This window comes from Dendrobates tinctorius, unplaced genomic scaffold (assembly GCF_039654945.1).
Source record: "Dendrobates tinctorius isolate UK_male_01 unplaced genomic scaffold, ASM3965494v1 ptg000046l, whole genome shotgun sequence".
Lineage (NCBI taxonomy): Eukaryota > Metazoa > Chordata > Amphibia > Anura > Dendrobatidae > Dendrobates > Dendrobates tinctorius.
In genome coordinates, this window is record NW_027361714.1 from 65,209,832 (window position 1) to 65,234,235 (window position 24,404).

The 24,404-nt window shown below is 42.1% G+C and overlaps 1 protein-coding gene across 3 annotated transcripts in view; it reads left to right on the forward strand.

Annotated features, from left to right (window-relative positions):
- Window positions 1-24,404, forward strand: part of LOC141089507 (amine sulfotransferase-like) — a 315,569-nt gene that overhangs the window by 86,055 nt on the left and 205,110 nt on the right. For all 3 annotated transcript variants that reach the window (XM_073575966.1, XM_073575964.1, XM_073575965.1), the window contains exon 3: window positions 11,906-12,114. In XM_073575966.1, coding sequence (XP_073432067.1) covers window positions 11,906-12,114 — 209 coding nt within the window. The remainder of the gene's footprint in view (window positions 1-11,905; window positions 12,115-24,404) is intronic.

Sequence of the window (24,404 nt, forward strand, 5' to 3'; positions counted from 1 at the left end):
ACCTTCAACTTCTCCAGCTAATTTGTCTGGTTTGCCTGCTGCATATTGGACGTACATGGATGTCTTTTACAAAAAGGAAGCTGAGACTTAGCCATCTTATAGGCCACTTGACTGTCTCATTGACCTTCTGCCTGGCAGATCTCCTCCATGAGAAACTCGACCTGCGAGGGGAGTACAACCTGATTCGAATTCACCAGGGAGACTAATGGAAGGTGACCTTTAACCCCTTAATGACCGGAGCTTTTTTCGATTTTTTTCGTATTCGTTTTTCGCTCCCCTTCTTTCCAGAGCCATAACTTTTTTATTTTTCCGTCTATATGGCCATGGGAGGGCTTCTTTTTTGCGGGACGAGTTGTACTTTTAAATTATATCATTGGTTTTACCATGTCGTGTACTCGAAAACGGGAAAAAAATTCCATGTGCAGTGAAATTGTAAAAAAAGTGCAATCCCACACTTTCTTTTTTTCTAGCTACGCCGTTTAGCTATCGGGTTAATGCTTTTTTTTATTGATAGATTGGGCGATTCTGAACGCGGTGGTACCTAATATGTGTATGTGGGATTTTTTTTTTACTGCTTTATTTTGATTGGGGCGAAAGGGGAGTGATTTGAACTTTTAGGTTTTTTTAATTTTTTTTTATTTTTAAACATTTTTTTTTTACTTTTGGTATGCTTCAATAGCCTCCATAGGAAGTTAGAAGCATGCGCAACCCAATCAGCTCTGCTACATATGGGCGATGAGCAGATCGCCCATATGTAGCAAATTTACTCCTGTGCTTTCAGCGCCGACCACCGGGTGGCGCTGAAAGCCATATGCCTGGAACAACCATAGAGGTCTCATAAGACCTCTGGTTGTCCAGGCAACATGACGTCAACCCCCGATCACATGACGGGGTCGGCGATGAGGTCATTTCTGGCCCGGCGGCCGGAAATGCTATTTAAATGCCCGCTGTCAGCTTTGACAGCGGGATTTAACTAGTTAATAGGCACGGGCGGACAGCGATTTCGCTCACGCCTATTGTGGGCACATGTCAGCTGTTCACAACAGCTGACATGTCCCGGTTTTGATGCGGGCTCAGCGCTGGAGCCCTCATCAAAGCAGGGGATATGTCTAATGACGGACTGTGTCCATCATTGGACATTAAGGGGTTAACACCCATGATGGCCATTACGAGTAAGGCATTATGCCATTTGGGTGCTGTGATGCCTCAGCCATCTTCAAGAACTGGTAAACGACATCTTCCAGGACCTCCTTTACACATGTGTGGTAGTGTATCTAGATGATATCTTCATGTTCTCTCCTGATCTGTCAACACACAGGAGGGAGGTTCGCCAGGTTGAAAAATGCGTCTTTGAGCAGACCTTGCTGCCGCTTCTTGGGTATATAGTTTCTGAGACCGGCCTGAAGATGGATTCAGAGAAAATAGCTGCCGTTTTGAAGTAGCCCCTTCTAGACGGTCTTAAGGCTATCCAGTCATTTCTCATTTTCGCAAATTCATTATGCATTTCTCCTCTCAGACTGCTCCTATTTCTGTCCAGAGCTGCATCTTCCTAACCATAACAAAACAATTCTTTCTGGAGGTGGATGCTTCATCCTCAGGAGCTGGTGCCATTCTTACTCAGAAGTCTTCATCTGGTCGCATGGTGACCTGCAGCTTCTTTTTTAAGATCTTCTCTGAACTTGAATGCAATTACTCTACAGGCAATAGAGAACTGCTCGAGATCAAGCTGGCTCTGGGACAGTGGCAATACTTGCTTGCAGAAACGATGCACCCTGTGGTTATATACACTGATCACAGGAACCTTGCCTATCTGCAAACTGCACAGTAACTAAACCTTCGACAAGCCTGGTGGTGGTTGTTCTTCGCTCACTTCATCTTCACTCTCCATTTTTGGCTGGCTGATAAATATGTCAAGGCGGACGTTCACTCCAGATCTTTCCAGGCCTCCTGCCAGAAGAAGGATCTGTAACACATTGTCGAACCCTCTAAAAATATTATGGTTGCTGCGTTGGACTTGTCTCTTCTTCCCTCTGGTAAGACTTATGTAGCAAAACCTGATAGGAAGCTACAGTATTTTTTCCCTGGGGTCACTCATCTAAGCTGGCAGTTCATGCAGGACAGAAGAACACGGTTCTCCTCATTTCCTGCCACTATTGATGGCCGATCCAGCTCAAAAACATTGCATATTTTGTCTCTTCCTGTCCCTCATTCACCCAAAACAAGACTCCAAAGCAGCTTCCAATCGATCAGTTGCTTCTGTTGCCCTGGCCATAGGCTCCCTGGCAGCACATTGCTATGGATTTGATCACCAGTATTGGCTGGAAATACAGTCATCTGGGTGGTCGTGGATCGCTTCTCCAAGATGGCTCACTTCACTCCACTACCCAGCTTTTCATATGCGTCAGTGCTGGCAAAAGAATCTATTCTACATATTTTCTTCTTCCATGTTCTGCGACTCCACATCGTCTCAGATACAAGCGTCCAGTTTACTTCTTGTTTCTGTAAGCTACTGAATGTTACCTTGGATTTCTCATCATTATTCCATCCTCAGTCCATTGGCCAGGTGGAGCGGGTAAATCACATCCTGCCTAATTTCCTCCAGCAATTTGTTAATGCTCACCACAGTGACTGGGCTGAAATCCTGCCTTGGCACAAATTCACATACCATAACCACGTGAGTCTTCTGCCAAACCTCCTTTTTTGTGGTCTACGGTCAACATCCCAAAATCCAGTTTCCTGTGTCTACCACCTCCAATATTCCTTCTGCTGATTCCCTCATGAAGAGTTTTTCGGAAATCTGGGAGGACACCAAGTTGTCCTTACTGAAATCTTTTAATGAAAAAACACACGGACAAGAGACGTCTGAATTCACCTATGTTTCATCCTGGAGATAAGGTCTGGCTGTCATCTAAATATGTCCCTCATGTCTCAAGATACCCTCCTATAAATTGGGTCCTCGCTTCATTGGTCCCTTCGAGGTGTTGGAACAAATTAATGTTGTGGCCTCCTTAGGAATCCCCAATTCCTTCTATGTGTCTCTTCTCAAACCTGTCATCCTAAGTTAAAGATGTTTACATGGTAGAGAACATTCTGGTCACCAAGAGGGTAAGAGGGGAGACCTTTTTTCTTGTGGATTTGAAGGGGTTCTGTCCTGATGAGAGGTCCTGGGAGCCCAGGGAGAACACCTATGCCCATCTCCTCCTGGAGAGATTTCTTGCAGGCTTGAAAAAAGGGGGCATAAAGGGGGGTACTGTAGCGCTGGCATCTCGGCACTCTGCCCCTCTCCTTCAGCAGAGATGCTAGCGTACTCACCACCGTGGTCCCTGTCCTATTCTGTCTCTTGCTTCCGGGTCTGAAGAAGCCCAAGATACATGCACTGAATGCAGGTCCATGGACATTTAGGCTTACGGTGCACATGAGCGCTCGTTCCCTCTCTTAAAGTAGTCATGCGCTTCCTCCTAAAGTGTCCCCAGCCAATGGGGACACATAGTAAGTGTGTCCCCAGCCATTGGCTGGGGACACATTTAATATGTAAGGCACTTCCTCCAGCAAGGAGATGCCTGTGCAATATTGTAAGTTTGTTCTTAAACACTCTTGCTAATTACCTTGTTCCAAAATTTCTATCAGTCATTACATATCTCACACTGGTAACACCCCATTTAATTTTAAATAAGCTCTGGAGATAGGATCTCCCTGAGAATCGATCAGGAAAATAGAGTTTAACAACTAATTTGCATATTAATAAAAATGTGCATTACTCTGGAATAATTCATCGAATCACTGACATAAAGGTAGAAAATATTTAGAATTGAGAGTCCTCAGTGGTTGATACCTTTTTAAAGGCTAACTGAAAAGATGATAACAAGCCTGTATCAAAATGGAGGATACCAGAATGTACCACATCTTTCCTGTATTAGACATCAAGGTATTATTTTATGAAATTTTCTCTTATCTACATGCCCATATAGACAGCTTAATAGCACTGATCCTACTGACGGATTCCTGTAAATTTTTTTAAGTAGAATTGAAAAATTATCAAGCCTTAAAATTATACCCAAAGGCTACCAGAATGCATTGCAAGCGGAGGGAAATAGCAAAGTGAAAGTAAAACAAACAATAACACTGCAGTTATGACTCTAGTCACTAGATGGAGCCAGAAACAATGAAAACATTAACAAGCAGATAATCAGGATTCTGAATCAGATTAATTAGAATTGCTGTTTTAGGCTATGTTCACATGTTCAGTTATAATCCAATAGAACAGATCCAGCAGCAATCCGTTAGCAAAAGAGTTGTGAAGGCATAACCTGTTTGTTCATTTTTTTAAAAAACTGATTTTAGCTAGATCCATTTTTTTTAACACTGAAGTCTATGGACAACGGATCCATTAATTAGCCATCTTCCATTTGAAACTGATCCAGTAAGCAAAAAACTAATCCTTTTCAAATAAAAGATAAATGGATAGCTAATTAATGAATCCGTTGTGCGTAGAATTCAATGTTAAAAAAGGATCCAGCTAAAATCAGTTTTTTAAAAACGGACAAAAAAGTTGTGTCTGAGCAATCTTTTTGCCAACAGATTGTTGCTGGATCCATTCTAATGGATGATTAATGGACATGTGAACACAGCCTTAGACTATATCCACATTACATATATTTGTTTGACCCCTTTCTGCCATATGACATATCCCGTCCATGTGCCCTGGGACTTAATTCCCAAGGATGGAATAGTACGTCATAGCGATCAGCGGCGCTCACGGGGTGAGCGCCGCTGATCGCGGCCAGGTGTCAGCTGTGATAATCACTATGTGTCAGGGGCGCTCACGGACCACCCCCGGCACGTTAACCCCTGGCACACTGCGATCAAACACGATTGCAGTGTACCGGGGGTTTAGGGAAGCATTGGCAGGGAGGGGGCAGCCTCCGTGCTTCCCTGAGACCCCCGCAGCAGCACGATGTGCAGCACTGCTGTGGGGGCCTCCTTCCATGCAGATCCCCGGATCCAATATGGCGGCGGGGACCTTCGGGGGCCTGCAGGGAGCCGGCTTCCTCACTGCCTGCACAGCGCAGGCATGAGGAAGCCTTGTGCAGTGCCTGTGTGAGATCGCTGATCTGTCACAGAGATCTGTGATGTGTCAGATCAGTGATCTCACACATGACAGTTATGTCCCCCCTGGGACAATGTAATAAAGTTAAAAAGAAAGTGTAAAAATAATTTATAAAAAATCGCTGAGGCTGGTTTCACACTTGCATTTTTTTGCAAAAATGTGCATGCGTTTTTTTCCCTATATTTAACCCCTTCACTACCAAGGGTGGTTTGCACGTTAACTACCGGGCCAATTTTTACAATTCTGACCACTGTCCCTTTATGAGGTCATAACTCTGGAACGCTTCCATGGATCCCGGTGATTCTGACATTGTTTTCTCGAGACATATTGTACTTCATGTTAGTGGTAAAATTTCATTCATATAACTTGCGTTTATTTGTGAGAAAAACGGAAATTTGGCGAAAATTTTGAAAATTCCGCAATTTTCCAACTATGAATTTTTATGCCCTTAAATCACAGAGATATGGCACACAAAAAAGTTAATAAGTAACATTTCCCACATGTTTACTTTACATCAGCACAATTTTGGAACCAAAATTTTTATTTGTTAGTAAGATATAAGGGTTAAAAATTGACCAGCGATCTCTCATTTTTGCAACACCATTTTATTTTTACAGACCACATCACATTTGAAGCCACATTGAGGGGTCTATATGATAGAAAATACCCAAAAGTGACACCATTCTAAAAACTGCACCCCTTAAGGTGCTTAAAACCGCATTCAAGGAGTTTATTAACCCTTCAGGTGCGTCACAGGAATTTTTTGAATATTTAAAAAAAATTAACATTTAACTTTTTTTCACAAAAAAAATTACTTCAGGTTCAATTTTTTTTATTTTACCAAGTGTAACAGGAGAAATTGGACTGCAAAAATTATTGTGCAATTTGTCCTGAGCACGCTGATACCTGATATGTGGGGGGGAACCACTGTTTCGGCGCATGGCAGAGCTCAGAAGGGAAGGAGCGCCGTTTGACTTTTTCAATGCAAAATTGGCTGGAATTCTGATCGGACGCCATGTCGCGTTTGGAGAGCCCCTGATGTACCTAAACAGTAGAAACCCCCCACAAGTGACCCCATTTTTGAAACTAGACCCCTTAAGGAACTTATCTAGATATGTGGTGAGAACTTTGAACCCACAAGGGCTTCACAGAAGTTTATAATGTACAGCGGTACAATTAAAAAATCACATTTTTTCCACAAAATGATCTTTTCACCCCCAATTTTTATTTTCCCAAGGGTAACAGGACCCTAAAAGTTATTGTGCAATTTGTCCTGAGTACGCTGATACCCCATATGTGGGTGTAAATGACTATTTGGGCACATGGCAGAGCTCTGAAGGCAAGCAGCACCATTTGACTTTTTTGGCTGGAATTGAGATCGGACACCATGTCGCGTTTGGAGAGCCCCTGATGTACCAAAACAGTGGAAACCCCCCACAATTGACACCATTTGGGAAACTAGACCCCCCAAGGAACTTATCTAGATGTGTGGTGAGAACTTTGAACCCCCAAGTGCTTCACAGAAGTTTATAACGCCCAGGCGTTAAAATAAAAAAAAAAAAATTTTCCCACAAAAATGATATTTTTGCCCCCAAATTTTTATTTTCCTAAGGGCAACAGGAGAAATAGGACCCCAAAAGTTGTTTTGCAAATTGTCCTGAGTAGGCTGATACCCCATATGAGGGGGTAAAACACTGTTTGGGTGCATGGCAGAGCTTGGAAGGGAAGGAGCACCATTTGACTTTTTCAACGCAGAATTGGCTGGAATTGAGATCAGACGCCATGTTGCGTTTGGAGAGCACCTGATGTGCGCAAATACTGGAAACCCCCAATTCTAACCCTAACCCTAGCCCTAACTCTAGCCCTAACCCTAACCCTAGCCCTAACCCTAGCCCTAACCCTAACCCTAGCCCTAACCCTAATGGGAAAATGGAAATTAATACATTTTTTAAATTTTATTATTTTTCCCTAACTAAGGGGGTGATAACGGGGGGTTTGATTTACTATTTATGGCGGTTTTTATATTTGGCAGCTGTCGCACGCTAAAAGTTTTTGCATCACCACATATTGAGAGCTATAATTTTTCCATATTTTGACCAACCGAGTCATGTGAGGTCTTATTTTTTGCGGGACGAGTTGACGCTTTTATTGGTATCATGTTCGGGCATGTGACATTTTTTGATCGCTTTTTATTTCGTTTTTTGGGACGCAGAATTTACAAAAACCAGCGTTTCATGAATTTCTTTTGGGTGGTGCGTTTACGCCGTTCCGGGTGCGGTAAAATTTATAAGGCGGTTTTATTCTTCGGGTCAGTACGGTTACAGCGATACCTCATTTAGGTCGTTTTTTATGTTTTGGCGCTTTTATGCAATGAAAACAATTTTATATAAAAAATAATTATTTTTGCATCGCTTTATTCTGCGAGCTATAACTTTTTTATTTTTTCGCTGATGATGCTGTATGGTGGCTCGTTTTTTGCGGGACAAGATGCCATTTTCAGCGGTACCATGGATATTTATATGCGTCTTTTTGATCGCGCGTTATTGCACTTTTTGTTCGGCGGTATGATAATAAATCATTATTTTTTGCTTAGTTTTTTATTTTTATTTTTAATGGGTTCGCTTAAGGGGTTAACTATTGGGACAGTTTTATAGGGCAGGTCGTTACGGACGCGGCGATACCAAACATGTGTACTTTTATTGTGTTTTTTTTTTTTTTTATTTCCAAAAAATGAATTTATTGGGGAATATTTTTTTTTTTTAATTTATTTAGCGATTTTTTTTTTAAATTATTTTTACAGTTTTTTTTTATTTTTTTTTTACTTTATTACAATGTCCCAGGGGGGACATAACTGTCCTGTGACAGATCGCTGATCTGTCACATCACAGATCACTGATCTGTCACATCACAGATCACTGTGACAGATCAGCGATCTGTCACAGGCACTGCACAGGCTTCCTCATGCCTGCGCTTTGCAGGCACTGAGGAAGCCAGCTTCCTGCAGGCCCCCGGAGATCCCCGTCGCCATATTGGATCCGGGGACCTGCAGGAAAGGAGTCCCCCGCAGCAGTGCTGCACATTGCGCTGCCGTGGGGGGCTCAGGGAAACACGGAGGGAGCCCCCTCCCTGCCGATGCTTCCCTTTAACCCCCGGTACACCGCGATCGTGTTTGATCGCGGTGTGCAAGGGGTTAACGTGTCAGGGGCGGTCCGTGACCGCCCCTGACACATTGTGCCGGGTGTCAGCTATGATAATTAGCTGACACTCGACCGCGATCAGCGGCGCTCACCACGTGGGCGCCGCTGATCGCGATGACGTAATATTCCGTCCATGGTAATTAGGTCCATGGTCACATGGACGGAATATTACGTCAATTGTAGGTAAGGGGTTAACATGGGTGCGCATTGTCATGCGTTTGTACGCGCATGAGTTTTTTTTCCTATATTTAACATGGGTGCGCATTGTCATGCATTTGTACGCGTTTGTATGCGCATGCGTCATTTTGTAGTGTGCGCCCGGGCGCACAAAATGCAACCTATTGCATTTTTTGTGCGTCCGACCTGTCTCAAAAAAACACATGCGCACGGAATTCACCCAAAATCACATTAAAGTCTATGGGAGCACTGAAGTGCGCATAGTCATGCGCACGTCAGCATTTAAAAACGCATGCTTTTTTTGTAAAAACCATGCTCAAAAAAAACAAAAAAAGCATAAAAGCGCATGATGAAAAGAAGCCTAAATAAATTAAAAACCAAAAAAAATAAAAGTACACATATTTAGTATCACCGCGTCCGTAACGACCCGCCCTATAAAACTGTCCCATTAGTTAACCCCTTTAGTGAACCCCTTAAAAAAAAAAATAAAAAACAAAGCAAAAAATAATGCTTTATTATCATACCACCGAACAAAAAGTGCAATAACGCGCAATCAAAAAGACATATATAAATAACCATGGTACCGCTGAAAACGACATCTTGTCCCGCAAAAAAAAAGCCACCACACAGCATCATCAGCAGAAAAATAAAGTTATAGCTCACAGAATAAAGCAATGCAAAAATAATTATTTTTTATACAAAATTGTTTTCATTGCATAAAAGCGCCAAAACATAAAAAAAAGACATAAATGAGGTATCGCTGTAATCGCACTGACCCAAAGAATAAAACCGCTTTATCAATTTTACCGCACGCGGAACGGTGTCAACGCACCCCCCAAAAGAAATTCTTGAAATGCTGGTTTTCGTTCATTCTGCATCCCAAAAATCGGAATAAAAAGCGATCAAAAAATGTCACGTGCCTGAATATGGTACCAATAAAAACATCAACTCGTCCTGCAAAAAATAAGACCTCATATGACTAGGTGGGTAAAAATATGGAAAAAATTATAGCTCTCAAAATGTGGTGATGCAAAAACTATTTTTACAATAAAAAGCGTGTTTTAGCGTGTGACAGCTGCCAAACATAAAAACCCGCCAGAAATAGTAAATCAAACCCCCCTTTATCACCCCCTTAGTTAGGGAAAAATAATAAAATTAAAAAAAAAATGTATTTATTTCCATTTTCCCATTAGGGCTAGGGTTAGGGCTATAGCTAGGGCTAGGGTTAGGGTTAGGGCTAGGGCTAGGGTTAGGGCTAGGGTTAGGGCTGAGATTAGGGATAGGGGTGTGTTGGGGTTAGGGTTTGAGTTAGAATTAGTTTCCACTGTTTGGGCACTTCAGGTGCTCTCCAAACACAATGGCGTCTGATTTCAATTCCAGCCAATTCTGCATTGAAAAAGTCAAATGGTGCTCCTTCCCTTCCAAGCTCTGCCATGCACCCAAACAGTGTTTTACCCCCACATATGGGGTATCAGCCTACTCAGGACAAATTGCAAAACAACTTTTGGGGTCCAATTTCTCCTGTTACCCTTAGGAAAATAAAAAATTGGGGACAAAAATATTATTTTTGTGAAAAAAATATGATTTTTTTTATTTTCATGCCCGGGCATTATAAACTTCTGTGAAGCACTTGGGGGTTCAAAGTGCTCACCACACATCTAGATAATTTCCATGGGGGGTCGAGTTTCCAAAATCGGGTCACTTGTGTGGAGTTTCAACAGTTTAGGCACATCAGAGGCTCTCCAAACGCGACATGATACCCGCAGACCATTCCATCAAAGTCTGCATTCCAAAATGTTACTACTTCCCTTCTGAGCCCTGACGCGTGCCCATACAGTAGTTTTATCCCATATATGGGGTATCAGCGTACTCAGGACAAATTGGACAACTTTTGGGGTCCAATTTCTCCTGTTACCCTTTGAAAAATAAAAAATTGGGGACTAAAAGATCATGTTTGTGGAGAAAATATGATTTTTTTATTTTCACGCCCGGCTTTATAAACTTCTATGAAGCCCTTGGGGGTTCAAAGTGCTCACCACATATCTAGATAAGTTCCTTGGGGGGTCTAGTTTCCAAAATGGTGTCATTTGTGGGGGGTTTCCACTGATTAGGCACATCAGGGGCTTTCCAAACGCGGCATGGCATCCGATCCCAATTCCAGCCAAAAAAGTCAAATGGCGCTGCTTCCCTTCCGAGCTCTGCCTTACGCCCAAATAGTGGTTTACCCGCACATATGGGGTATCAGCCTACTCAGGACAAATTGCACAATAACTTTTAGGGTCCTGTTACCCTTGTTAAAATAAAAATTGGGGGTGAAATGATCATTTTTTTGGAAAAAATGTGATTTTTTTATTTTACGGCTGTACATTATAAGTTTCTGTGAAGCCCTAGGAGGTTCAAAGTTCTCACCACACATCTAGATAAGTTCCTTTGGGGGTCTTATCTAGATGTCAAAAAGTCAAACGGCGCTCCTTTGAGCTCTGCCATGCACCGAAACAGTGGTTCCCCCCCACATATCAGGTATCAGCATACTCAGGACAAATTGGACAATAACTTTTGCAGTCCAATTTCTCCTGTTACCCTTGGTAAAATAAAAAAAAATGGGACCTGAAGTACTTTTTTGTGAAAAAAAAGTTAAATGTTCATTTTTTTAAACATTCAAAAAATTCCTGTGACGCACCTGAAGGGTTAATAAACTTTTTGAATGTGGTTTTGAGCACCTTGAGGGGTGCAGTTTTTAGAATGGTGTCACTTTTGGGTATTTTCTACCATATAGACCCCTCAAAGTGACTTCACATGTGATGTGGTCCGTAAAAATAAAATGGTGTTGCAAAAATGAGAAATCGCTGGTCAACTTTTAACACTTATAACTTCCTAACAAAAAAAATTTTGGTTCCAAAATTGTGCTGATGTAAAGTAAACATATGTGAAATGTTACGTGCTAAGTTTTTTGTGTGCCATATCTCTGTGATTTAAGGGCATAAAAATTCAAAGTTGTAAAATTGTGAAATTTTCAAAATTTTCGCCAGATTTCTGTTTTTTTCACAAATAAACGCAAGTTATATGAATGAAATTTTACCATTGACATGAAGCACAATATGTCACGAGAAAACAAAGTCAGAATCACCAGGATCCATGGAAGCATTTCAGAGTTATTACCTCATAAATGGACAGTGGTCAGAATTGTAAAAATTGGCCCGGTCATGAACGTGCAAACCACCCTTGGGGTTTAAGGGGTTAAAAAAAAATTTGCATTTTTGTCTGATTTGACCCATAAAGCATCTAGCATTGACCAGAAAGACAGTAACATGCAACTCATATTTTGTGTTAGCAATTAGTTAATAAAGAATTTTGCACAATAACATTTTTTTTTATTTACTTCAATAGGAAATGTACAAATAATTATTATAAACTATTGTTCTAGGTACAGTGTGGACACAGCAAATTCTATCCCTGATACTTAATGATGGGCATCGGAATGGAATGGAACATATTGACAACATGACCAGAGCACCATGGCTTGAATATAACATAACCAATGTGAACTTCAGTAACCATCCATCTCCTCGTCTTTTCTCATCTCATCTGCCGCATTATCTAATGCCAAGTGATCTGAAGTGCAAAATAGGAAAAGTAAATGCCATAAGTTTTAATCTAAAGTTGTTTTTCTAATTTTAATTAATGCAAATAATGTCTTTGTGATACTGTGCAGAACTATAGAACTTTTGGCCATAGTATCACTTTCCTCTCTTTTGCTAATATGAAGGTTACTGTAGTAAAGTATGCCATGTACTGATTTACATTACTCGTGAAGAACATGTCTTCGAATACCTACATGGGTTATAAGTTATATTGTAGGTTCTGTATAACATAAGAGAAGGAAAAGCATTGTCTAAATGTAAACTAGAGGTCACAGAATTTTCTTCATGTTGTCAGTTGATATGTAGTTGCCTTTTATTAATTGAATATAGAATCACTGTCCATGGGTTTTATCTGGTTTTGCCGCTCAGCTCCATTGATCCAAAAAGGGCTGCGGTACAACACCACATGCACAACTTGCAGGTGGTTTGGGAGCGAAAAAGCCAAGAAATATAACTTTTAATCTGATTTTTTTCCTCCCTTTTTTCGAAGAGCTAAAAACTTTATTTTTCAGAAAACTTAGGCTGGTTTCACAGTTGCGTCTGTGAGGCGTCAAAAATCCATCAAATATGAGCAGGCATGCGGATGAGTGCATCAAAAAAACGCATTACTGTCTATGGGAACGCATTGGTACGCAAGGACATGCGTACGCATGCATTCTATACGCATGCGTACTTCAGAATGAGCAGGTTCAGGAAATGGTTTCATCCACCCCCAAAACAAAGCTGTGTAAAATGAACTGTGGAAACTGCAAGGCCATTACTTTCAAGACTCTGGATCTGACAACACCACTGGCTATGTAAGTATAGAACCTTTGAAAATGTCTGTCTGTCTCTCTCACTGCATTCTGTACTTTATACTATTTTTTTTTCTGTTCCTTTAGACTGGTTGTCTCCTGGTGCTGCCATCTCTCCTGATGCTGCCGTCTGTTCTGGTGCTGCCGTCTGTCCCTGCCCTGTGCTGATTGCTGTGCTGTTGGACTACTTCCTGTAATGTAAGTATTGGTGTCCATTGTTTTGTTTGTTTGTTTTTTGCTACACTGTTTGGCATTTATCAAGTTTAATTTTTGCTATCTCTTTTTTTCTTTAGTTTTTCACTTGACTGTTGCCTGCTCTTCAACCATATCCTCAAGTGAAAAACTGACTGCTTCCAAGGGTGGACATGACACTGACTATGTAATCATATTTTCTATACTGATTGGTATGTATTGACTGGCAATACTATACCTACGTTAACTCATGTAATTTCTTTACAGGTACCTTCCACTGATGAAGAGCAGGAACAGTTGAGTGGAAATGATGTGTTTCAGGAGGAAAGACGATGTTTAAGTATTCTTTTCATCAGAGTTGAAATTGATTTTTTTTTCAGTTTTACTTAAAATTCTTTTGTTTTATTTAATCTATAGGTTCCACAATGGGAAGGAAGAAGCCAAACAGAACATTGACAATGATCAACTAATTAACCTTGTGCAAGAGCAAGTACCGTTGTGCGACACCCATGATCGTCAGCACTCTGACATTGTTGTGATTCGAAGACTCTGGGAAGAAGTGGCCAGATCACTGTTTCATGATTGGGAATGTGCCACGCCATGTACCAGAAATGATTTTGGTAAGTATTGCAATGTGGTGTGATGCACCATTGAAACTGTAAATGTAGGTGCATTGTTTTACAATTATTTTTTTTCTTTTTTTCCCCCTTCACAGTGAAGAGAATAAGAGACCGTTGACGCTTGATGAAGGATCGCTTCAACAAGGACATGAGACAGGACAACCAGGTTAAAAGTGATGCTGTTCAAGAGATAAGAAAATACAAATTCCACCATAACCTTGCTTTTCTGAGGCCTGCGCTTGCTCAACGAACGTGAGTAACTTTTGTGTTGTCTTACTATTATTTAATCTTTTTTTTACTAATGTTTTTCTTTTATTTTCACCACAGAACCTGGTGCAGCACAACACAACCTGGATCATCCTCTGTTGAAGTGGCCCCTCATCGATCAGACAATGAACAGACGTAGTCCCAATCATCCACCAGCAATGTAGCAACCTGTCAGGCATCACAGGCTGAGGAACAGGCAGCTGCCGGTCCATCAGGTTTCCCTCTCTCCCAGCCCTCTGCCGCTGCTTTTGTTGGGTCTTCTAGTCAGAGGCAGAGGGCCTGGGAGAGGTCACTTATGCCCGAGTTTATGCACTTAAGCTCGGTCTTCCAGGATTGGTTTAAGGTGCTTGGTGATAGACAGAAGAGTAGGTTCAACCATGTGAACACACTTATTCAGGATGTCAACAAATGCCTTGACTGCATTTTTTTTCTGCAATGGAACGGGAAGTGTCGGAAAACCTTAAGCCTCAATTCTAGCTCAACGTCATGCAGGCCTGCCAGGATGCTTACAGCCACGCATTGCAGCTGCAGCAGTCCCAAAGCTACAATCCACAGGATGGAGGATATTACCAACAGCTGAACATATACTTTACAACTCCCACAGCACCGAACTATCCTCCGCCACCACCGTCTCCAGTTCACAGATCCACCATGCTGCCGACTTCATCAGCCCTGCAGCCAGCAGCATCCATCACGCTCCCAAGTCCATCATCCCTGAATCCAGTAGCATCCACCACACTCCCAAATTGAGCACCCCTGCAGCCAGCAGCATCCATAACGCTGCCCAGTCCAGCACCATGCCAGAAGACTGCTACAGAGGCCACCACTCCCACTTGGCCAAGAAAACAAAGGATAAAAAAACAGATTTCCACCAGGACGAAGACCCAAAGGCAAAAAACCCTGCCAAAATTGGACCCACCACCTCCACCCTCACCTACCAATGTGTCTCTGTTGTCAAATGTATGACTACCTTCTCTTGTGTCTGTCCCTTCCAGTTTGTAGGTGAGCAGCGGGCTTGTGAATATCAGCAGAAATATTAAAACTAATATACTTTATTTCAATCCTTAAAAAGGAATACTTCCTATTAAAAGTGCACTCCACAAAAAGACAAACAAACTTAAACGACTACCACTGCATTTAGCACTGATAGTCACAAAACGACTCCCATTAGCGTTTCTTTAAACAATCTTACTTCGGTGGGAACAAACACATATATAGTAGAGAGTATAAAGCCCTCTTAATCACCTATAATGTTCTCACATCTCATGTAAACACTGGAGCCAATAATCCCATTCTTCCGGTTTATATGGGATAAATATTTCAACAGTCTATCGATGTTGGTTTAACTCATTCACCACATCAGACCCAGTGTGTATTTCACATCATATCTGGGTTATCATAGACATTTTAGCAGCAACAGCAATATATTAGCATTTTCAAAAATTGGCGTACCCTGCAGACTGAGGTGCAACTTCTTAATCATACAGCCTCCTACTCAGGGATAAACATAGAGTCAAAATGCCTCTTCAGACACAGCAGAACAATTCATTGCCCACATGGCAAATAAAAAAGGAGGATCTCTCCCAAATTAAACATCACAGGGTTCCTCCATACAGTGCATCTCCCGACCCGACGCGTTTCACTGTTAGCCAGATCATCAGGGGAGTTGAGAAGTGTCTGCTTCCTATAGAAATTGCCATCAAATGAGCTGCTTGTCTATCTGCCTTTTTATAAAGCGCTACCTTTACTCCTCATCCACACATGTGGCATGAGTAATTAGTGCTGACGTGTTGCTAACAGAGACCATCTCCTCGGGCAGTCCAATCACAGCACCTCCTCATGTTGCCTTGGATAAGAGGACGCTTAGTAACTTACTCAATTGAGATTATATGAATGCCTGTAATATGGACAAAAGGGACACTCCAAGCTCTGTATTCTAATGTACACATGAGGTACACAAGTCTCAAATTACATTCTTGGACATCTGTTTCCAAAGGGGCTCCAATGGAGTGATTGAGACCAACAACTATAGGAAGCCGACGGCTACGAACTCCCTTCTGTGATGGGAAAGTAGTCATCCCTATTCCCAAAAGAGGGGAATACCGAAGTACAGTACCTAAGGCTGCGCCGCAATTGCTCCAATACCGCAAACTTTAAATCACAGTCGGATGGTTTGAGAGTAAGGTTCCAAGAGAGAGGGTACCCTGACTCCATCTTAAAAGTAGCATATCAACTATCCATAAACAAAGATCGGAGTGAGTTGTTGAGGAAGGTTGAGAAAACTGAGGAAACAGAAATTACTCGTTTTATCACAAAATTTTCTATTGGGTCGAAGAAATTAACGAAAATATTAGAGCGCCGTTGGCCAATACTTCGAATGGATACTGACATTGAGAGAACCATAGGCCCTAGACCCCAGGTAACCTACAAAAAGAATAGATCTCTGAAGGATAGACTAGTACATAGTCGCTTCAATGAGGTTAGAACAGGTACATGGCTGGATAAGGATCTGAAAGGGTGCTACAGATGTGGGAACTGTGTAGCCTGTCAATCTGTATCACAGGGAAAATCTTTTGTTAGCAACAATACAGGGGTCACGTATACTGTAAAGCACTTCATTAATTGTCGCACAGAAGGTGTTATCTATAAGGCGACCTGCTCATGTGACATTGAGTACATCGGAAAAAGAAGGAGAGAATTTAGAAAAAGGATCCGTGAACATATTGGCGATATAAGAAATAAGAGAGATACGACGATAGCCAATCACATTAATCAAGTACATAACGGTGATCCTAAGCACATCAAATTTATGGGGATAGACAAGGATCTTCCCCCGATCCGAGGTGGAGATTGGGATAGATTAATCCTACAGCGGGAATGCAAATGGATTTTTTGGCTTAAAACCCTACAACCTACAGGTCTTAATGATCAACTCTCTTTTGCCCCATTTCTATGAGTGTCTTTGTTTCCCCGCTCCCCAATTAGTGACATCACTTCAGGATCATGTATCAACTGGGCTTCATGTAAATCCAGATCCCTGTATAGGGGTTCAAGGGTTTTGGAGTTCCTCGGGAGTGTGGTTCATGAATTTATGCACTTCTCTTTGGGAAACTTTTGACCTCCATTTTTTTCACCGTAGCTACAAGAATAATGCATAGCATTTTTATGGTGTGGGATTGGGTCTTGCATGTGGTCTTTTGGTCTCCTAAAGGATTCTAAGTATGTCTAATAGCTAACTAAATATGAGAATGTGAGACAGATGCTACTAATGAAATTCTGTCCTACTCCTTTTTCTTTCTTGGTTTGGTGCTGACTGTTACTCAATATCTTCTGTATGAAGAATCCTCTGTAGGTATGACGCTTTAATTTGATACATTATACCCTGTATAAACCTCTGTTGAAAGGACCTTTATATGGGTCATGATTATTCTTTTGAATAAATACATAACAAATTGGATATTTACATGCCTTACAGTACCATTACGAATGTTATTTATTTATGTTGCCATGGGAACTGAACTGGCTATGAAATTTCCGTTTAGTCTTATAGAGAAGAACCATTATAACTTTAGGATCGGCATTAGTGCCTGTGGGATATAAATGTTTCTTTTGCCTCTGTTTGATCTATGCTGTCGCTGTATGCGCAGGACCCCACAGGACAGTGCCAATACGGAGTTAAATATGTAGTTCACCTCTGACTGAGCCTTTCTTTGTAGGCACAGATAGAACGGCGCTGGCGCGTATATGGAAATCTGCGACTGCGCAGTAGCGTGTCTTAGTGTGGGTCCCTTCGGGAAGTATATGACAACACAATACTTATTGCGCATGCGCGGGTGTCCTAAGTGGCGCCTGCGCAATGTACATTCCATGATCTGCACATCTATTGCGCATGCGCGGGCGTCCTAAGTGGTGCCTGCACAGTGTATATCCTGTGGTATTTTTTGGAGCAACATCACGCCACGATATTTCATGCGCGATCGCGGGCGTCTGAATTGGCACCGGCACAGGATACATTTTAAGGCATGCAAAACAGAAGCCGCGGAGACACCATCACGTGTTTCTCAACGCAAGCAATGACCAGCCAGGTCTTTGTTCGGGAAGGAACAACCACGGGAAGGGCAGTCTCCAATGAAGGAAACCACCTATGCCAAAACATGGTATCCATCCACATACAGCTGTTTCGGGGTATTGCCCCTCATCAGTGTGGAGTAGGAAACTGGCTGGTAGGAGCAATGCCTAGTAAAAAGACTATGAAGAGGAGGATGAATGAACTCATGGAGATCAACATCCGACACTGCGGAGACACCATCACGTGTTTCTCAACGCAGTGATTCTAGAGCACTGCCCCCATCCCTTATGGGAAATATGCAAAACATGCAAAACAGAAGCCGTGGAGACACCATCACGTGTTTCTCAACACAAGCAATGACCAGCCAGGTCTTTGTCCGGGAAGGAACAACCACGGGAAGGGCAGTCTCCAATGAAGGAAACCACCTATGCCAAAACATGGTATCCATCCACATACAGCTGTTTCGGGGTATTGCCCCTCATCAGTGTGGAGTAGGAAACTGGCTGGTAGGAGCAATGCCTAGTAAAAAGACTATGAAGAGGAGGATGAATGAACTCATGGAGATCAACATCCGACACTGCGGAGACACCATCATGTGTTTCTCAACGCAGTGATTCTAGAGTACTGCCCCCATCCCTTATGGGAAATATGCAAAACATGCAAAACAGAAGCCGCGGAGACACCATCACGTGTTTCTCAACGCAAGCAATGACCAGCCAGGTCTTTGTCCGGGAAGGAACAACCACGGGAAGGGCAGTCTCCAATGAAGGAAACCACCTATGCCAAAACATGGTATCCATCCATATACAGCTGTTTCGGGGTATTGCCCCTCATCAGTGTGGAGTAGGAAACTGGCTGGTAGGAGCAATGCCTATTAAAAAGACTATGAAGAGGAGGATGAATGAACTCATGGAGATCAACATCCGACACTGCGGAGACACCATCACGTGTTTCTCAACGCAGTGATTCTAGAGCACTGCCCCCATCCCTTATGGGAAATATGCAAAACATGCAAAACAGAAGCCGCGGAGACACCATCACGTGATTCTCAACGCAAGCAATGACCAGCCAGGTCTTTGTCCGGGAAGGAACAACCACGGGAAGGGCAGTCTCCAATGAAGGAAACCACCTATGCCAAAACATGGTATCCATCCACATACAGCTGTTTCGGGGTATTGCCCCTCATCAGTAGGAGTAGGGATGGGGGCAGTGCTCTAGAATCACTGCGTTGAGAAACACGTGATGGTGTCTCCGCAGTGTCGGATGTTGATCTCCATGAGTTCATTCATCCTCCTCTTCATAGTCTTTTTACTAGGCATTGCTCCTACCAGCCAGTTTCCTACTCCACACTGATGAGGGGCAATACCCCGAAACAGCTGTATGTGGATGGATACCATGTTTTGGCATAGGTGGTTTCCTTCATTGGAGACTGCCCTTCCCGTGGTTGTTCCTTCCCAGACAAAGACCTGGCTGGTCATTGCTTGCGTTGAGAAACACGTGATGGTGTCTCCGCGGCTTCTGTTTTGCATGTTTTGCATATTTCCCATAAGGGATGGGGGCAGTGCTCTAGAATCACTGCGTTGAGAAACACGTGATGGTGTCTCCGCAGTGTCGGATGTTGATCTCCATGAGTTCATTCATCCTCCTCTTCATAGTCTTTTTACTAGGCATTGCTCCTACCAGCCAGTTTCCTACTCCACACTGATGAGGGGCAATACCCCGAAACAGCTGTATGTGGATGGATACCATGTTTTGGCATAGGTGGTTTCCTTCATTGGAGACTGCCCTTCCCGTGGTTGTTCCTTCCCGGACAAAGACCTGGCTGGTCATTGCTTGCGTTGAGAAACACGTGATGGTGTCTCCGCGGCTTCTGTTTTGCATGTTTTGCATATTTCCCATAAGGGATGGGGGCAGTGCTCTAGAATCACTGCGTTGAGAAACACGTGATGGTGTCTCCGCAGTGTCGGATGTTGATCTCCATGAGTTCATTCATCCTCCTCTTCATAGACATTTTAAGGCATGACATGTGTTTGTGCATTGGCTGCTAGAGTGGATCGGATGCCAGGAAGGTACGCACACTTGAACAACTCTTAGGAGCTATTGTATGCATAGGATTTGGGCAAGTGAGGACGCACACATTAGAATACAGAGCTTGGAGTGTCCCTTTTGTCCATATTATAGGCATTCATTTAATCTCAATTGAGTAAGTTACTAAGCGTCCTCGTATCCAAGGCAACATGAGGAGGTGATGTGATTGGACTGCCCGAGGAGATGGTCTCTGTTAGCAACACGTCAGCACTAATTACTCATGCCACATGTGTGGATGAGGAGGAGTAAAGGTAGTGCTTTATAAAAAGGCAGATAGACAAGCAGCTCATTTGATGGCAATTTCTATAGGAAGCAGACACTTCTCAACTCCCCTGATGATCTGGCTAACAGTGAAATGCGTCAGGAGACGGGAGATGCACTGTATGGAGGAACCCTGTGATATTTAATTTGGGAGAGATCCTCCTTTTTTATTTGCCATGTGGGCAATTAATTGTTCTGCTGTGTCTGAAGAGGCATTTTGACTCTATGCTTATCCCTGAGTAGGAGGCAGTATGATTATGAAGTTGCACCTCAGTCAGCAGGGTACGCCAATTTTTGAAAATGCTAATATATTGCTGTTGCTGCTAAGGCTACTTTCACACTAGCGTCGTGCACTGCACGTCGCTATGCGACATTGCAGCGCACCGACACATAGTGTGGAAGCGCCGCACAGTGGGGGCAGCGGATGCTGTTTTTCATCGCATCCGCTGCCCCATTGTGAGGTGCGGGGAGGCGGTGGCGGAGTTCCGGCCACGCGTGCGCGGTCGGAAATGCTGCAGACGATGCACCAAAAAACGTTACATGTTTTACTGCGTCGTTAATAAAAGTCTATGGAGAAAAAACGCATCCTGCAAGCAGTTTTGCAGGATGCGTTTTTTCTTCAAAACGACGCATAGCGACGTGCAGTGCACGACGCTAGTGTGAAAGTAGCCTCAAATGTCTATGATAACCCAGATATGATGTGAAATACACACTGGGTCTGATGTGGTGAATGAGTTAAACCAACATCAATAGACTGTTGAAATATTTATCCCATATAAATCGGAAGAATGGGATTATTGGCTCCAGTGTTTACTTGAGATGTGAGAACATTATAGGTGTTTAAGAGGGCTTTATACTCTCTACTATATATGTGTTTGTTCCCACCGAAGTAAGATTGTTTAAAGAAACGCTAATGGGAGCTGTTTTGTAACTATCAGTGCTAAATACAGTGGTAACCTTTTATGTTTGTTTGTCTTTTTGTGGAGTGCACTTTCAATTGGAATTATTCCTTTTTAAGGATTGAAATAAAGTATGTTAGTTTTAATATTTCTGTTGATATTCACCAGCCCGCTGCTCACCTATATTCTTTTGGGTGGTAGATCATTGCTGAAATAACCCTTCCAGTTTGTCTATCCATTCCCATTATTCCATCCATGATCCAATCCTTCAATTTGTTGCCCCTTCCCCTGTAACCCCTTCCTCATTAACTACCACCCAATCCTCATAGCTCCACACCCCCAAGGACTACCCCATCTCACCCTCAGATAGACTCCGATCCTAAACCAAATTATTTTTTTGTTAAATAAAGTTTTTATTTTCTTTGCACAATCTGTGTTATTTTTTTGTCTCTTTAAGCGCAGCCGCCTCAAACACACACATGTGTGTATTGTATTGTTGAGGGAACTTGTAATGGGTGTTTTACTACAGGTTTTTTATTATTTAATTCAAAATACATTACAGGTACATTTTAACATTACAGGTACATTTTACTTAGCCGCTTAAACCATTCCGTCTTGCCATGCCACACGTCCATTATCAGAAACAAAGTATGCAGCAAACTTATCCCTCATCTGGGCATCTTCCACTGTAGTTCTCAGAGGGTGATCTTAGCAATCAAGTAATGTAACAGGTTCCTCAGGTTTTAAGTTGGGTTGCTCTTTTGCCAGGATGCAATTGTGCATAACAACACACGCTTTCACAACCTCATCAAATGTCTCAATTTTTAGGTTGATGGCTGTTCCCAAAATTCTCCATTTAGATACCAGCAAGCCAAAGGTACACTCCACAGTTCTTCATGCTGTTGTCAGTCAGTAGTTGAAAATCCATTTGGTGTGATTCAAGTCCCTAATGGAAGAAGTGGCCAGATAGCTGTTAGCTGATTGGGACCATGCCACCTCACAAAACAGAAAGGATTTTCGTAGGTATTGCAATATTGTCTGACGCGTCAGTGAACCTGTAAATGTAGGTGCCTTGTTTTACAATTTATTTTTTTTTCTTCCCCCTTCACAATGAAGAGAGTCAAAGTCCGTTGGCGGTCAATGAAGGATCGCTTCAATAAGGATATGAGAGAGGAGATTCGGGTTCAAAGTGATGCTGCTCCAAAGATATCAAAATACAAATACCATCACATGCTGGCTTTCCTGAGGCCTGCCCTTGCTCAGCGAATGTGAGTATCTTTTGTGTTGTATTACTATAAACTGTGAGCATGGCCATTTGTAATTTTTTAACTATATAAACGTAATTTTTTTATTAATGTTTTTAATTTATTTTCCACACAGAACCTGGAGCAGCCCCACAGAACCTGGATCGTCCTCATTTGTAGTGGCCACTTTGACCAGCCAGTGAACAATCCCAATCATCCACCAGCGATGTACCAACCATGCAGGATTCACAGACTGGGGAACAGGCAGCTGGCCCATCTGGTTTTCCCCTTTCCCAGCCCTCTGCCACTGGTTTTGTTGAGTCTCCTTGCCAGCAACAGAGGGCCTGGGAGAGGTCAATCATGCCCGAGTTTGTTCACTTGGGCTGGTTTCACATTTGCATTGGGCAGAGCTGCGGAGGGCTGCGTACTTCCTCTGTTAAGCCCCGCCCACTATCCCACCTCTTCCATTCAGCTCCCCCTATGTCTGCATGTGTTCTGTGTAGCTATCTTTAACATTGGGTATGCAGGCCATGTGGATGAATCAGCACAAATATAAAGAGAATGGACTATAAAAAGCCCTAGCCAGCTCACCAACTACAGCCGGAGCACGGAAACTCGTCTGGACCACAACGAAATGTTGATTGAAGACAAAGGAAAAACAGGATCATTCCAGCTTCTAAAATTTCTTGCTTTAATAAAGTTAAAATTCAGTATAACAGCATGTCGGCTTTCTCCTCACCAGCAATGGATGCGCTGGGAGGCACTCTATCAGCTACGCATTTCGATCCAACCTGGATCTTTTTCACAGCTGCAGAATAGTATAATGACGCAAATCTTATACAGATCAAGAGCCAATAGAAATAATGAATTCTATCACATAATTAGACACTAAGGTCCTATACACATTTCTCAAAGAAATAGAGATTTGCGTTTTACCTACATAAAAAACAAAATTTTTAACACTAATACAAATATTAAAAGAATTATAGAAATAACCTATTCGTAATGGTACATCATTTCAATTCTCTTGTTTAAACCATTTGGATATCTGGACCCTAAACAGAAAATCCAGAATGCCTCCCTTGTGAGAAGGCGTCTTTTTATATCTCCTCCACGTTTCAAATTTCTGACACATTCTATTCCTACTACAGACATAGCATCCAAATTACCGTTATGATGCATTAAAAAATGTTTTGAGGCCATAGATATATTGCGCATATTTGTGCTATTCTCTACATCTCTGATATGCTCCAAAATACAGGGTTTAAGCTTTCTTGTTGTGCAGCCTATATAAAATAGATTGCGTATTTTATAAACTACATTTTCTGTATTACAGTTGATAAACTGTTTTATATTATATGTCTGAGTATTGTTAACAAACTTTTTAACCCTTTGTGCATATCTACACATTTTGCATTTATTCTGACCACATCTAAAAAAACTGTAGTTTTCAACCAATTTCCAGAGGATGATGCAGATGAAAATAACCCGGGGGAAATAATGTCCCCAATTGTAGGAGCACATCAGGCTATGACATTTGTGCCAGTCTGTAATATTTTAACCAATGTTTCGTCCTCATACAAAATTGGTAAACATTTAAAATAAAATTCCCTTATTCTGTTAAATTGAAGACTATATTCCAAACTAACAAACATTTTTTTTTTATTTGTATCCCTTTTTGCTTTGTTTTTGCTTTTATTTTCTCCTTCCAATAAAGTGGTCCTATCCTTTTTGTCTGCTTTGGTTTTAGCTCTTCCTAACATCCAATTCAGATAGCCTCTTTTGTTTAGTTTTTTTGTGTAACTCCTCAAATTCCCTTTTTTTATTCTGTTCTTCTGTGCAGTTTCT